This window comes from Gambusia affinis, linkage group LG19 (assembly GCF_019740435.1).
Source record: "Gambusia affinis linkage group LG19, SWU_Gaff_1.0, whole genome shotgun sequence".
NCBI classification, from domain to species: Eukaryota; Metazoa; Chordata; class Actinopteri; order Cyprinodontiformes; family Poeciliidae; genus Gambusia; species Gambusia affinis.
This window is the reverse complement of record NC_057886.1, coordinates 5,323,004-5,338,360: the sequence shown is the minus strand read 5'-3', so window position 1 is coordinate 5,338,360 and position 15,357 is coordinate 5,323,004. Positions and strand designations below refer to the sequence as shown.

Sequence of the window (15,357 nt, the reverse complement as noted above, 5' to 3'; positions counted from 1 at the left end):
TTTTTTTTTTTTTTTTTTTAAAAAACACTTTAAATAACGACAAAATGAATTAGTTTAGGAAGTTTCATCCAGTCGTTGCTTCTACCTTCCTCAGCAGCAACATGACGACAAAACATGTTTGAACCGATTTTTATTTGGCTGCAGAACAAACCGCTTCACGTGTCATATTTAGATGATCGGCAGTAAAAACAAAAAACGAATCAATTACACAAAGTTGCATCACTGAGGTCAAATAACTTGTTGGAAAAGAAGCACATTTTCAGACTTAAAAGGTAAAAACAGACAATCCAATGCAGTGCAGAGCATAGTGTTCAGTTAACCACCAATCCAAATGTTTTAATACACACTTAGGATCAAATTTATTACTAAAGTTGTAGCCCAAATTGTTTTTTCCTTTCGATGAGAGAAATGATATTACTGAATGTTCTAAATACAGCTACTTCTACAACTCTGCACAGCAAAACAAAAACAAAAAAAGACCTTTCTGTAGTTCGTAGACTCTTACAGCAGTCCCTCCATTTCTCTCATGAACGCTTCATAAACCTGGTCTTTAGTCTTCATGCTGGGCTGAGGAACAGACCCCACTTGCGACGGGTTGGCCAACCCCATAGGAGCAGCCAGCTGCTGTTTCTGCCACTGTCCTCCCATCCCGTCGTCTCCCCTCCGTCCTGCCGTAACCCCGCCCGCTTTCTCCAGGAGCCCCGTCGACAGCCCCCGCATCGGCCCGCTTGTGTCCCTACGCACCCGCAGCGCCGTCGGCACGAAGCGGGTGACCTCCGCCTTGGGGTTGATAATTTGAGGCTTGGCCGAGATGGTGGCGCCTGCCGCCCCTCCGGCCGCCGCCGAGGTGATGTTGGCTCTTTTCTCGATGGTGGCCGTGTGGTGGTGGCTGCCGGCCGTGCCGGGCGGAGGCGGCATCTGCATGACGCCGGGCCGCATGGGCATGGCCGGCGGCGGCATGCTGCTCTGTGGGCCGTCCTGGCCGGAGCCGGGGGCCTTCTGCCTCGGCACGATGCTGGGAGGGGCGCTGAGCACGTTGGAGTTGAGAGGCGGAGGAAACATGGAGAGGGGGGGCGCCATGGGGCGAGGGGGGCCTCCGGCTCTCGGAGGAGGAGGGGGGATACCTGAGTGGAGACGCACAAAATATGGGAGTTTAATAAAAACAAACAGAAAAGTACAGAAAACGTGTGCAAGTCAGGGTGTCGCGTAAAAATATTCACGCTAGGGGTGAGCGAGCTTTAAAAGTTTCATTGTGATATTTTGTGATAACGATAAAAGTGACAATAAAAAGTATTTGTTGCTTCTTCCCATCATATTTTTAAATTTGCTAGTTGGTGTGGGCATTTATCGTAAAAAAAAAATTGGTTATAAGACTTCTGATTTATTCTTGTCACAATAAATTCCTACTAATGAAACAGCCAGGCTCTGATTGGCTGTTTTTGGGAGGAAGTGAAGGAGCCTGATGTTTTCACAAATTATCTGTCTCATATTATACTGTAAGAAGGGAAAATGTGACCATTTTAACAAATATGTAAAAAACTTTTTTTTTTATTTTATTTTTTTTTACAAAAGTTGAATACTGCAGCTTTAAGACTCATTTACAGATTAACACAGCTAATCTGTGAATCTCTGCAGCTCCTCCAGAGTTACCATGGCTCACTGTCAACACAATTTTTATTCACAACCATCAGAATAAAAAAAAAAAAATGTTCTGTTAGTTGAAATATTGAAAAATTGGTTTCTTTTCCTTCCACCATTCAAGTTTGATCAACCACATACAATCAAACTAAAACTCACTGAACTTCTCTGCTTTAATACAGGAACATGTGAAACAGTTTAAGAGGTGTGAACACTTCCACATAACCCGTACCTGGTGGTCCTGGGGGTGGTAGTCTGGGAGGTGGCCCACGCGGCGGAGGGCCTGGAGGGAGACTGGGCGGGGGGCCCGGAGGAGGGCCGGGCGGGCGGCCTGGTGGGGGCCCAGGGGGCAGGAGACGAGGCATTGGGCCCCGGATCCCTCCAGGCATTCCAGGAGGCCTCAAGAACGGAGGGGCGCCTGGAAACGGTAGAGCATTTCCTCTGGGTTACACACTGAACACTAAACAACAACCAGCTTCTTCTGGGGACCAAACCAACCTGGAGGCGGAGCAGGGGGCGGGCCAGAGGGGGGACCGGGGGGCCTCATTGGAGGACCCGGCGGGGGTCCTAGAGGAGGGGGCCCGGTCATTGGTGGGCCCTGCAAGGGGGGAGGTCCCTGCTGCCCCACTGCCCCAGGAGGAGGGAGAAGGCGCTGGTTGGGCAGGACGTGAGGTTGGGGGTCCCCAGGCGGGCCCCGGTCCTCAGTGTCGGAGCCGTCCGACTCGTCCGTGTATTCCTCCTCTACTTCCTCTTCCTCGTCTTCCTCAGGAATGGACTGACCTGAAGATAAAGAAAGAAACACAATGCAGCACTTTTTCACGTTAGAAAATAAATAAGTACATGTAAAGATTAGAGACGCTCCGATTCGATATTAATATCTGGGCCGTATCCGTATCGGTCCTGATACTGAAAAAAAATTGAGTATCACTGAGAATGGGCCAAATCCATAAAGGCAGATCTATTCAGTATAATTCTATGCCTTGTGCTCTGAGCGACTTCATGATTTATTATTTATTTTACAAACAAATACAACATTTATTTAAACCAATTCTACAATGTTACAAACTGCATCAAATTTCATCCATTTAGATTTAAACAAAAATATGTTTGTGAATAAAAGTCTGTAACTTAAACTGGGTTAGCTTAGGTTAGCTTAGCAGCCTGACTTTTTCTTAAATAAAAAACTGAACAATTATTCAAAATATAATTTTACAAAACAAAAATAAAATTTTAAGCATTCTGAATCAATTCAGAATTCCCAGGTACCTGCCATCCTTAACATCATGGCCTGCAGGGGAGTGATGGCCTTCGTCTTCTTCACCACTCGCTTCTTCTTCCTCTTTCCATCCCGGGACTCGTCGGCGAGGTCAGCAAAACGCACGCTGCGACCTGCAGGGGGCGGACGTCCACGCAGTAAGTTTATTAGTGAGAGAAGGAGACCCTCTAAGGTGCCGGCCATTTCCGGCGCCGCTCACCGGCGTGTCTCTCGCTCCTGTCCTCGTCGCGGTCGCCGTCCGCCCCTTCGTCTCCGTCTTCCTCGCTGTCCTCCTCCGAGTCGCTGTCGTCGTCCCCGTCGTCACGGTCCCTGTCGCTGTCACTCCCGCTGTCCCGGTCCCGCCCCAGGTCCCCGGCAGAGTCCCGCTCCAGCCCCGGGATGGACGGGTCTGCGCCGACAGATGGGGGGAAAAAAGAGAAACAAATGGAGAGATGAAACGCAGCGAGAAAAAGCTAGGTTTGGTTAGTGAGTCAAGAAAACTGTTTGATTGTCACCTGTGTCGGCGCCGTAGATTTGTCGAGACGGGATGCCGTACAGCGCCAGAACCTGCGGCGGCGGGGGCCCCGGTGGGGGCCCGGGTGGCTTCTTCCCAGGGGGTAATCGAGGGACACTGGGGACTGAAGCCAGTCCGGGTCCGGTCGTCGGTTTGCTGAGACATTCAGGGAAAGACAGAATTACTGCTGCTCCAAAGTTTGTGGCATCATGAAGACGCCTTCCTGCAAATCAAAACCTAAAACGTGACATGAGCATTTATATTCAGCACCACCGAGTCAATGCTTTGGAGAATCAACTTTAAGTGCAATTAAGATAATTGTTTTGGTTTTTTCTTTTTAACCAAAAGCTGCCACTCCTTCACAGTTTAACAAATCTTGAAAGAAAGTTCTACGAGGAGAAAAGCAAACCGTTTAACACGTCAAATTTTGTCAGTCACCTTAAACACAACATCGCTTTGACAGATTCAGGCTGTAGGATGGCTTTAGCGTAACGCTGCCCCCTAGTGGACCTATTTGGATAGGCGTCACCACGGAAATAAGGGCTACAAATATCAATAATTATACATTAGTAAAATAAATCAATCTACATTTTCTATTTTGTACTAGTGGAATGCATGTTTGTTTGTTTTTTTCACTTTGCTTTTATGTTTAATCCCTGATAAATTCTAGAAACATTTTTCTTTCTTCTCTCATTTTATTTAAATAGATGTTCAATTGAGATATGGTCTTTGATGATATATTTTGGCTCAATAGAAGCTTTTCTTTTCAAAATTCTATGTATTTTAAAGAGAAACTGTTACTGGATTTGTTTATAGTACTGATGTCAGACAGAGAATCCAAACCTTTTACCCAAGTTAGAGTAAAAAAGTATTTGGTAAAACTGAGTAACTGATAAAAACAATAATTTAATATTTGAAAATTACATCATCAGAGGGACCAAAATGCACCGTTATGTGGAAATTTGGGTATTTTTATGAACCCAAGTGAAAACAATTAATGTTGTAGCACAGCGCTGGTTCGGTGTAGTAGAATTTTTCCAAATCAGTTTCTTCCAATATAAAATTTATGAAACTTCAACAGGGTGTTTGTCTGGTGAATTTTCGATTTAAGCAAGCTCGTCCTTCATTCGCTGAAGTTACTCAGAAGCTTTATTGAAATAAGAGTAGCGAAACTTCATAATAAAATGACTCATGTAAAAATAAAAAAAACTCCTAAAAGTCAAATTTTTTTCCCCAATAAGTTACTCGAGTAAATATAACTAGTGACAACACAAGTCTGATTTTTGCTCACTAGCCTTCCTTATTTCCAGGTATGTTGTCGGTTTTAAAGTGAACTTATCTTATCAACTAACTGATGTAACAAATGGACTGAATGGAGCGCATCTTTGCACACTGAACTTCCATCCACTCTGAGAATCTCGTTTTGCTTTGACAAAGCAAAACGCTGCTCTCCAGAAAGTGTTCCCAAACGGAGCTCACCCAAAAGCCGAGGTCTTCTTGAGGATGGATGGAGGCTGAGCCCTTGGTAACGGGATGTCCTGGATGTGGATGTTGGACGGGGCGTGAGGCATGTCGGGTAGAGGAATGCTGTCCACTTCCACTGACTCTGCGTTCTGGAAAACAATGTGCGTCTAAAGTTAGGACGCTCACAGGACACGGGGACTGAATAATTCCCAACTTTAAATTAGCTGGAACGGATCGAACGGAAAAACAAGCAAAGCCTTTTCGTCACACCACAAAAAGCTGCTTCAGGAGAACGTAACCATAAAGTTGAACCGTTTCAGATAGAAATGTGAACAGGGGTTGGGTCACACCTTGACCGAGTCAAAGTACAGAGCCAGCTGCCCTCGCTTGGTCTCGTACTCCAGCTCCAGTTTGCGCAGCTCCTTGTAGGTTTCAGGGTTCTCCCTCTCGTACAGGTGGACGATGCGTTCAAACGTCTCCCGTAACTTCTTCCGCTTGTCCCTCAGCACCTTCTCGTTCAGCAAGGGCTGCTGAACGGGGTTGAACTCTTAAAAAAAAAAAAAAAAAAAGAAAAAAAAGTTAAAGAGGCATTTAAAAAATGTATTCAACTATATAAAAAAATATTAATTGCAACAAATTCCTCCTCTCACCCATCTCATCCAGCTTTTCCATGTCTCTGATGATTTGTCTGGGATCTTTCATCTTCAGCACAGCTGCTCTCACCATCATCCTCTGCTTCTTGTTCTGCAAAAACGAATCCACCATGTCAGCGACTCAATAAAACACCAGCTAGATTTAAGCGCATGTTGTGCGTTTACCTTTTTTAACTCCCTTTTCCTGGCCTCCTTTCCTGGAAAGCACGGGGGGGAAAAATACAGTTAATGCACCCACATCAACCTACTGGTATGGAAAAATGTCTTTCCGGTGTTGCTGGACAGGTCAGCGGCTTTGTTTACAGGCTCATACTCACTAGCCTGGTCGGTGGGATTCATAAACTTCCCACTCTTGGTGGAGGAGGTGGAACGTCGCCCCATTTTTGCGGTGTGTCTCCTTCACCCTAGTTGCAAACAAATTTCACATAAAGTTTCCAATGCAAACCTTTTAAAAGTTTGGAGCGCTTTTTAACGTGCATGTAACAATCAGTGACTTGGCAGCTGCTGCTTTTGCTTCATTTTCTGGATTTGTGAGCATTTTGGGTTCTAGGAAATAGAGAATTTCTGATATCGCAAATTAAATAAGCCTAAAAAACTTTTTTTGTTTTATTTTTATTTAATTGACCCAAGGCCAATTAGACAATCTGTTAATGTTTTCAAGTACTTCTCTATTCAACCCTATTCAAGTTGGATAACTACGTTTTAGGATATAGCCAGAATATTTGCTTTAAAAGGTCAAACAGCCAGAGGTTGAAGGCTATTTTCAATGATAAAAATATTTTCTGCTATAACAAGCTTGACCTTTTGACTTGAGATGAACCGATTTAGAGGCCAGATGGGAATTTTACACTTTAAATGAAAGAAATTAGATCAATTTAGTTATTTCTGGCGTAACTTTTTGCGACTTGACTAGTCTATGTAAAACACTCTTCTAGTTATTTCCATAAATCAACTATTACAGTGAAATTCTAGCCAGCGAGAAAGATTTAACACTCATGTGAGATTGCTGAGCGTTTCAAGGACATATATATTTATAAAAATTAAAAATGTCTTTTGTCGTGGCTAATAGTCTTTAACATCGTGGAAATGCAGTGAAGAATTCTAAAACTAAATTTTCGCCAAGCAATCACTGCACTATTGTTTAGTTTGACTTATTGATAAAAGTGGAAAATATCGCTGTACGATTTGTGGCAGTTAGCCACTGTCAGCTAACAGGTTAGCCAAGATTACTTCTTACGTTAAAATAACATGACTCTATGACTCAGTGCAGGTGAGATAAGATAACACAAATACTTTGAAAACAATTAGCTCCACGGACTTAAACTCTGTAGTAACTCAAAACTCGTAGGTGATCATATTAGCATGCACCTGAAGCTAAACCCGCGTTAGCATCAACAGCAGTAACACGGGAAGCATCGCTGGTTTTACCTTTCTTTAGTAAAGAAATACAGGCCGCGGCGAGGTTTAGACAGCCCCCCGGGTACACTCAGCACGGGACGAGTTATTGTTTGTGCTCCTAAAGATAAAATCCCCACCCAGGACTTATTTTAGAACAACAAATGTGTTAGCCGTCCGCCATGTTTGCTGCTGCGTGCAGGAGCGGAAAGGCGACTCTGACGTCACCAAAACGAAGAAAAAGTAAAAACATAACTGTTACTTTGGATTCTTTAGAATTATGTTCAAAAACATCTTATTATTTTCGTGATAATAATTTTTTGTATTCTCATTGTATATTACAGATAGAATCTAGTCTCTAAATACGTTTATATATCTTTCTCGATAGTCATATTATCCTTTCCAAATTCTAGGTTCTGCCCTCTAGTTGCCGGAAGGGGTAACTACAATACCATCAAGGTAGTCTCATATTAGGATAATTAAAGTATAATTAATTGATCGAATTAGCTACGTTTAATCAACCTGCCAGTAATATGTATATATATTTCAAATAACCTAACTATGAACTGGTATTATGGGTTATTGTTTCAATTAACGCATCCCGTGTGGGTATTTGATAAGGACAATATGGCTCATCTGCCAGGGTGACACACAGCCAACAAAAATATTCCTTGTTTATTTACATAACTTGTCAATGGGAAATGGGAAATTGACTACAGTTTAAGCACACCACGAGCTGGAGAGATTCCTCAAAATACCGTTTGATATTTTTGAAATTAATTTCTAAGCCACTCATTTTCGGGCATGCTATTGCTGTGGTTCAAAGTTCATTTAATAAAATGATAGAGAAAGCACGAACATGACAAAAGCCCTTGGCACAGCAAATACGTTTAATATGTGTTTATTCCACATTGTTGCTTGAGTCTATGTGGTCAAATGAAAGTATCTAATAAATATTTTGATAATATTGCTATAACTTTAATAACCAATAATACTTGGTGTTGAATATGTAAGGATCTTTTTTGCATTTTTGAAATAAAGGCATGTCTATCACGTTTACAATGTCGGTGCAAACATGAAACCTTGATAAATTCTAAATGTAATGCTATAAGTATAAATTTTATTCAAAGGCAGCTTTCTTGTTGCCACTCTTAAATAACAGATTTTTAAAGTGTTTGACTATAGGTCGTCCTGTTCACAGATTCTCCCGCCTGCATCTCTGCATCTCCTCCAGAGTTACTGTGGACCTCTTGGCTGCCGCTCTTTCCATTTTTGAAAGATAAATTGAAAAATAGCAGACGTTTCAATGTTTTATAACCTAACCCTGCATTAAACTTCTCTACGACTTCATTAATGACCTGTCTGCTAAAGGCAAAAATTGAAGGCATTTGCACTTAAATCTATATAGTGGTATTATAGTAAATGGGTGTAAAGACAAATATTTTCTACACTTCTAACAATTGTCAGATTTCATAAGTTATTTACTAATTCATGTTGGTCTATCTTATACAATCCCAATAAAATACATTAAAGTTTGTTGCACTATTTAACAAAACTCGTCTCTTGTCCTGGAAGAGGCTGGAGGAGCAGAAGAGAAATACACTGAAAAAAGAAAGCAGATGATCCAACTTAAAAAAAACAATGAGTTCATTTATTACTGGTAATCAAATTAAGTTTACCCAAGCAAATATATTACGTTTATTAAATTGCCATGCTAAACAAACATGAATAAATTAAGTTTGACAAACTTAAATTGATTTTAAAAAGAACTAAATTGTCTAAAGGTGTAGCTCCATTCTAGTTTTTCAGTGTATTTATCACCTTCCTAAAATAATAGCCTATATTTTTTGTTATGGTTTTTGAAAAAAGTGCTTTTATGGCCTGAAACAACTTTTTTTTTTTTTTTAGGGGGGCCGTGGTGATTTTATTAATTTATTATTATTATTATTATTATTATTATTATTATTAGTAGTAGTAGTAGTAGTAGTAGTAGTAGTATCATTATATAAAAAAAAATTCCAAAATCAATTATGGCAAAAAAATTATTTATTGGTCATTATTTTTAGGAAGGTCGCCACTTATATATATATATATATATATATATATATATATATATATATATATATATATATATATATATATATATATATATATATATATATATATATATAAAGCCGATTGTTTTCTATGACACCTGTAGATCATTACGCGCTCTGTCAGGGAGGAGATAAAGGGTCTAATGCTGCCGAGTTATGGAAACAACTTCTGTAATCCTCCATCATGTGACTCATAGTAATAATCAGCCCATGATGAAGAGAGACGTCTGTGGAAACAGGAGAGACACTCGGGGACAAGCAGACCTCTTCACAACCTTCTCTGATATTCCTCCGCATCTTTCTCCTCTCTGGTAAGTGTCTGCAGGGCCTCTGTGTTGCTTTGGGGGAAGTTCTGTTTGCAGCCAATAAATCTGACATACATATAGACAGTTTTAAAAAAAAGCGTTTATTGCCAGTGAGATATTTTAATTGTAGAGCAGAACTGTTAAAACTTCAATCCCACAGCTGTTATAAATAGGCCGGAGGTTCGGCGTTTTACTGGGAGTCAGTTATTAAGTAATTATCGGCCCCTCACTTTAACTTACCAAAGCAAATCGCTATTAATTGCAGGGCTGCGATTTCTTTTTATTCATTCCGCAAATATTCAAATGCAAATCAGCCCGTGAATCATCCAGGCTGAGCTTCTCCATAAATACCGTCCACTTGTCTTTACAGGGCCCCCGCAGAAGTGATTCTGCTGCCGCGGGGAGTGGGGTAGACCGGGAACACACACACACACACACACACACCCATACACACACACAGAAAGAGAAAAATAAAAAACAGATCGAAAAGTTCTGATTCCTCTGGAGGACAGGAGCTCTGACTCGTATGATGTCTGTTGTGGGCGCCCAGCCTTTCATCAAGCCAATGCAGACTTCACCTTCAGTTTCGCCCGGTATCCAGCGGAGACACACGCTGCCAGCCAGCGAGGTGCGGCCGCTCAACACGCAGGACGCGATCAGCGTGTTTGAAATCGAGAGGGAGGGTAAGTGGGCCGGCTCGCTCCCTACGGAGGGCCACAAACTCACACTCTGGGAATTAAATTAATCTATATGTGATTATTTGTAAATAGATATGGGAACACGATACATAAATGAATGACTTAATTAATTAATTAATTTCTTAAAGAATTGTGGATATTTTATGAAACAATAGTAAATCTTTGAAATATCTAAAATTATTTAAGCCATTAAAAAAAATAAAAAAATAAAAAAAATAATAATAATAATAATAAATTATTTTCTTTAAATTCTTTTTTAAAAATTAATTCCAACTGTCTTTTTGGCTTTAAATAAACCCTCACATCTTACTGGTTAACCGTTGACCAATTACCTTCTCCATACCAGAGTTAACCCCGCCCACCGACTTCAATTAGTAGAGTAAATAAATTTGCAAATTCAATGAGCAATTAAAGAAAATATATACTTGCATGTATTTTTAGGAGTGAAAAACATTTTTTGATGTTGGGGGGGGTTACATTCAATTAATTATGTATGAAGTTAGGTTATCTTAAATTGTTTAAACATTGAAATATACACATTTTTAATGCATGCATGTATTTTTTTTGTTTGTTTATCAATTACAAATCTAATAGAAAGCAATTTAAAAATTGATGGTTGTATTTAGACGGTCCCATATACATAAAAATATTAATTATTCATTTAACATCGTATTCATGAATTAATTTCTGACACTTTTGGTCTTCCGTAGAATAGGAATTGCAATGGTAGTGTCCTCTGTAGGTGCATAAAATCCAATTTTGGCATCATAACTTTATTTTATAGAATTGTATAACATTCTTACCTTTAAAATATTATGCATGATGAAACTGTCTATTTTTGAAATCCATGCTAAATCGTGATTGTGACTTTTCCAGCTTTTATCTCGGTGTCCGGGGATTGCCCGCTGCACCTGGATGAAGTGCGTCATTTCCTCACGTTGTGTCCGGAGCTGTCGATGGGCTGGTTCGAAGAGGGCCGCCTGGTGGCGTTCATCATCGGATCTCTGTGGGACCAGGACAGGCTCACCTCAGTAAGACGTTCTGGGTCTCCGGCCTGTTGCGGTTTATGATTACATGGCTCACCACCCAGACTGGTTAAGTCACAGGGGGCGACCGGAGAGTTGTTCGCAATTGTAGCAGGAGGGGCTTGTTAAGGGATTCATTCTAGAATGTCAACTTTCTCCAGCTTAATCTAAAGCTAAAATTGATTTTAATGGTGCGTTCACACCAGTCACGTTTAGTCTGCTTTAATTGAGCTCTAGTCTGTTTGTCTTCAAAGTTTGATTTGTTTGTTGTTTGCTTTGTTTGGTCTGATGCGGACCATAAAAGCAAACTCTGGTCTTCCTAAATACCCAGCTCTAGTTTAGATTAAAGTGAACGCTAAGGCGCGGCTCGAATAGATATGTGAAAGCAAGCAGACAAAAGCAGGAAGCGGACCATAGCGCAGGGCATGCTGGGAAAATACAACCAAAACAAATGCAAGAGTCAAGCACGAGCAGGAAAAACGGTTGGTAGTCTTTTACTAAAGACAAAAAGGAAATCCTACAACCACTAAGATCTGACGCTGTTCCACTTTTGCTTACATTTTATGAAGAAGAAAATTGTGCTCATGTCTTCTTCTGAGGTTTTAGTGTCATGTCCTTTAGGAATTCTTGGTGCAGTGCCACCGCAGGCGAGGAGGGGAACAGGTTTTTCAATTAGTTTGGATTGTTTGGCACAGGGCAGTGAGAAAGTGAACCGCACCGGCTGAAAATTTCAATCAGGTGTGAAAACACCCTAAAATTTTGCCCTTTTCCTCCCTCCTCCTCCAGGACGCGCTGACCCTCCACAAGCCCTGCGGCTCCACCGTCCACATCCACGTCTTGGCGGTCCATCGCACCTTCAGGCAGCAGGGCAAAGGCCCCATTCTGATGTGGCGCTACCTGCAGTACCTGCGCTGCCTGCCCAACGTGCGCCGAGCCATGCTGATGTGCGAGGACTTCCTCATCCCCTTCTATCGCAAGTCGGGCTTCAAGGTCCTGGGCCGCTGCGCCATCACCGTGGCCAACCTCACCTTCACCGAGATGTGGTACCCAATCAGCGGCCACGCGTACATGCGCCGCAACAGCGAGGCCATCCGGTTCCCCCAGCATCCGCTGACTCTTCCTCTGACAAAGACTGATGAGCAAGTCGATTTATGATTCTGCTTTTGGTGGTTGTTGTGGTTTTTTTCTTACTGACATCAGGCACCTGGACGGACAGAGCCATTCCAAGGTTGTGTGAGTCCATGGGCAGAGTTTTATTTAGGGGGCCGACTCCTTGTCTTGTAACAATATGTAAGAAAGTTGAGTTACATTAGATTATATCAGTAAGCGCCAGTACTTTTCTTTTGCACAGAGCTCTGTACATTGCACTGAGGGAAGTCACTGAGGATTCTGCGTATTCCTCAGGACTATTTAAAAATCAACCTCGTAGAACCAGGAAGGAAATAATTTGATCACCTATTTCTAAAGTTTAACGGTGAACTTTAACGTAAGAGGGAAAAGATGGACAGGGTGATCAGTTCTTGGATCTTTTTGATGAGTCAACTTTCCTAGCACCAGACCTTGATGTCTTTACTTGATGTCTGCCCTGTTGCTGTTTCAGCTCTCACTGAAGCTGCCTGAGTCCTTACAGACATACGATTCCAACACCCAACCTGTGTTCGATCAACGCGTCGCGCAGAAACTCGAACTTCATCCAAGCTGAAAGACTGACGAGTCGCAAAACAAACAACTTTTCAGTCAGAACAAGGTCACTCAAAGACTTGTAGGACGTCCTTGAATGTCTGGATGGCACCAAATCTGGGTCTCAGTGGAACGGGATGGTGAACGTGAAGGGTTACGCAGCTTAAATAAACTTAAATGGTTTAACTAGAGGAAGCCCCAACAAATCTTTTCTAAAGTTGGGCGCCCTTAAGACTTTCTGGGCTCTTGGCTGCCTCCTCTGGCCAAACAGGAAAATAATAAGGAATTAATTTAAGAAACAAGAACATAAGCTTACCTGTGTTGCGCTATTTATCTATTTATTCATATTTTTGTTATTCATAGGATATCACATGGGTGTGCAGTTTTGGTATCCAATACCAGATAAACACTGGGCCAGTATCACAGATATCGATTCTGGAACTGATACTAATACTTTTTATTATTCAAGTCCAATCATCTGACCTTTAGGTGTTTCCGTGGTTTTTCCTTTGAATCATTTTTATAAAACCTTGAACAGAATATGGAGAAAGTTTAAAGACATCTACAAAATACTTTAATATTTTAACATGATAGACGGAAACAATAGAACGACTAAGTGAAACGAAGTGTGAAAAATGATTATTTGAGAGCAAATCAACACAGAATCTTTTTTAGGGTAGCTTTGGGAATTTGGGAAACTGTAATACAAACATATATGATACAATTTCAAGAGGGATTCTGGAACTAGAGTATCCATTTTACCATGCTAATCTCCATCCAAAACTGATACGGACTGTTTCGATATCAATGATATTTTCGTATCCATCTGCCCACCTTTAGTAAACCCAAAGCCTGTCTGTTATTCCTACTTGCAACATTCAGCTATACTTTAGGCTAACACTGTTTGAACTCAATGTTTTGAATCTAAAATAAAGAAAAGAAGGGAAATAAATCAGTGTTCTCTGTAGAGTCTTCACCGGTTCAATTCACATGTGATATTCTGATTTATTCTCAAGCTTTTAGCTGAATCCCTTTCACCAGAATTGTGTGGATTATTTCACTCTGTACACAATAAACCAAGTGTTGACTTGAACGCGAACTGTGTCTATACCTGGTGTAACATGTAGCGACTCTAAGCCGTTTCCTGATTGACACCTTTCAGGGCTTCCCACACTACAAGCTGACGTCAGTCATCAGGCCTTAGCCTCGCAACAACAGCTCCTCCAGCTCCTGCTGCTCTATTATGGAGGCTTTAGCTGTTGTAAACGTCTGAGGATTTAGATCTACTCATCCGTTAGCCTGCGGTGACCTGACATAAACCTGCATGTTCACTGCAGATTTTGATCACCCACCGACTTTTGTTTCCGCCGCAGCAGCTACACAAACGTGAAGAAAATGGTTTGTGTTGTTATTCTGAAGATGAAAACTGCTCCTGAGTTGGCTTTTCTTGTCAAAGACATTCCACTTTCTTTTGCTCAAAGTAAAATCTCACAAGTGTCCTCACTAATAAATATAAAGTCAAAAGCCACTAGTGATTTCTGTTAGACCTCAGCTGTCTCTGTGTGGAGCTTCACACTTTAATCCATGACACAGTCCCACACTCAGGTCTTAATCTACTAACACGGACGGGTGAGCAGCTCCGTTTCTGCTGAAGGACAAACAGGTTTTTTTGGTAGACTGACCTTTCCTGGGAAGGTTTGCCACACCGTATTTTTCTTTAACTTGTGGATAACGGCCTCGCTGTGGTTCACTGGAGGTAAAGAGGCCACAGGTCTGATAGTAAACAAGGATAAGAGTGTGGCCAGTGATATTAAACAGCTTTCCACAAAGTCCTACAAAAACTATAACCACCAGTTTCATCATCGTTCATGATTTAACACAGTGATTACTTTTCTCATTGGTTGGAAGAGTGTTTGTTTCTTTAACAATCAACAAATGGAATCATTTTAAAGCTGCATTTTGCATAAGTGCAAAATGCAGCCTATTTATTTCTGTCAGATAAAATCAGTTTGATTGTCCTGGAACATTTTGGTAGGTGAAAAGTAGAAACGGGGAACAAATGCAGTGGACTTAGGTTTTACTGAATTATGCCACTGTTCATAGCAGATATGGTGTTGGCACAATTATCGTTACAGGAGTCATCAGCTTCATCCTTTGTGCTGTAATTGAGGGCCACCAAAAATACAGACGCCCCCTTTTTGCATCATTAGCGCTGCGTTTCAATCAAAACAACAATAATAAAGCAAAACACAAAAAGCAGCTGTCATTTATTATGTGCGTCAGTCAGGCTAGAGTTCAGTCAAAGGAAATAATTTGTACATCTGTGATGCCGTCGCACTCCAGGCCTTTCAGCAAGCTTTTTGCCGTGACTGTTGTGCATCTGTCAGCGCAATCAGAAGGAGAAATGCACATTTTTACTGTCGCTACTTTCTTTTCATATATGGCAACGAACAAAATGATGAAAAGACAACAAAATACCTGGCAAGCTGTGTTGGCTTTACTTGAGATGACCCAACTGTCATCCTTTAACCCTCCACCCCCCCTCTGTGTACACAGTGTGGGGTCACTTCAGCCTCCAGACAGGCTCATAGGTAATAATCCTACAAAGTCCTTGCAGTCATCAGATAATCTGGT

General features: G+C 41.4%; 2 protein-coding genes across 2 annotated transcripts; one reads left to right on the top strand and one right to left on the bottom strand.

Moving 5' to 3' along the window:
• Positions 1-113: 113 nt before the first annotated feature.
• On the bottom strand, positions 114-7,144 carry LOC122822121 (WW domain-binding protein 11). The gene is made up of 12 exons (XM_044100546.1): positions 6,953-7,144; positions 5,842-5,928; positions 5,690-5,721; positions 5,522-5,615; positions 5,222-5,418; positions 4,887-5,020; positions 3,409-3,563; positions 3,114-3,302; positions 2,905-3,027; positions 2,137-2,418; positions 1,871-2,056; positions 114-1,124 (listed from the first exon to the last, which is right to left on the bottom strand). The coding sequence occupies exons 2-12, from the start codon at positions 5,903-5,905 to the stop codon at positions 502-504; spliced, it is 2,079 nt and encodes a 692-aa protein (XP_043956481.1). The 5' UTR covers positions 5,906-5,928; positions 6,953-7,144; the 3' UTR covers positions 114-501.
• A 2,617-nt stretch (positions 7,145-9,761) lies between these two features.
• Positions 9,762-14,595, top strand: LOC122822124 (serotonin N-acetyltransferase-like). The gene is made up of 3 exons (XM_044100548.1): positions 9,762-10,003; positions 10,895-11,049; positions 11,830-14,595. The coding sequence occupies exons 1-3, from the start codon at positions 9,847-9,849 to the stop codon at positions 12,196-12,198; spliced, it is 681 nt and encodes a 226-aa protein (XP_043956483.1). The 5' UTR covers positions 9,762-9,846; the 3' UTR covers positions 12,199-14,595.
• The last annotated feature ends 762 nt before the right edge of the window (positions 14,596-15,357 follow it).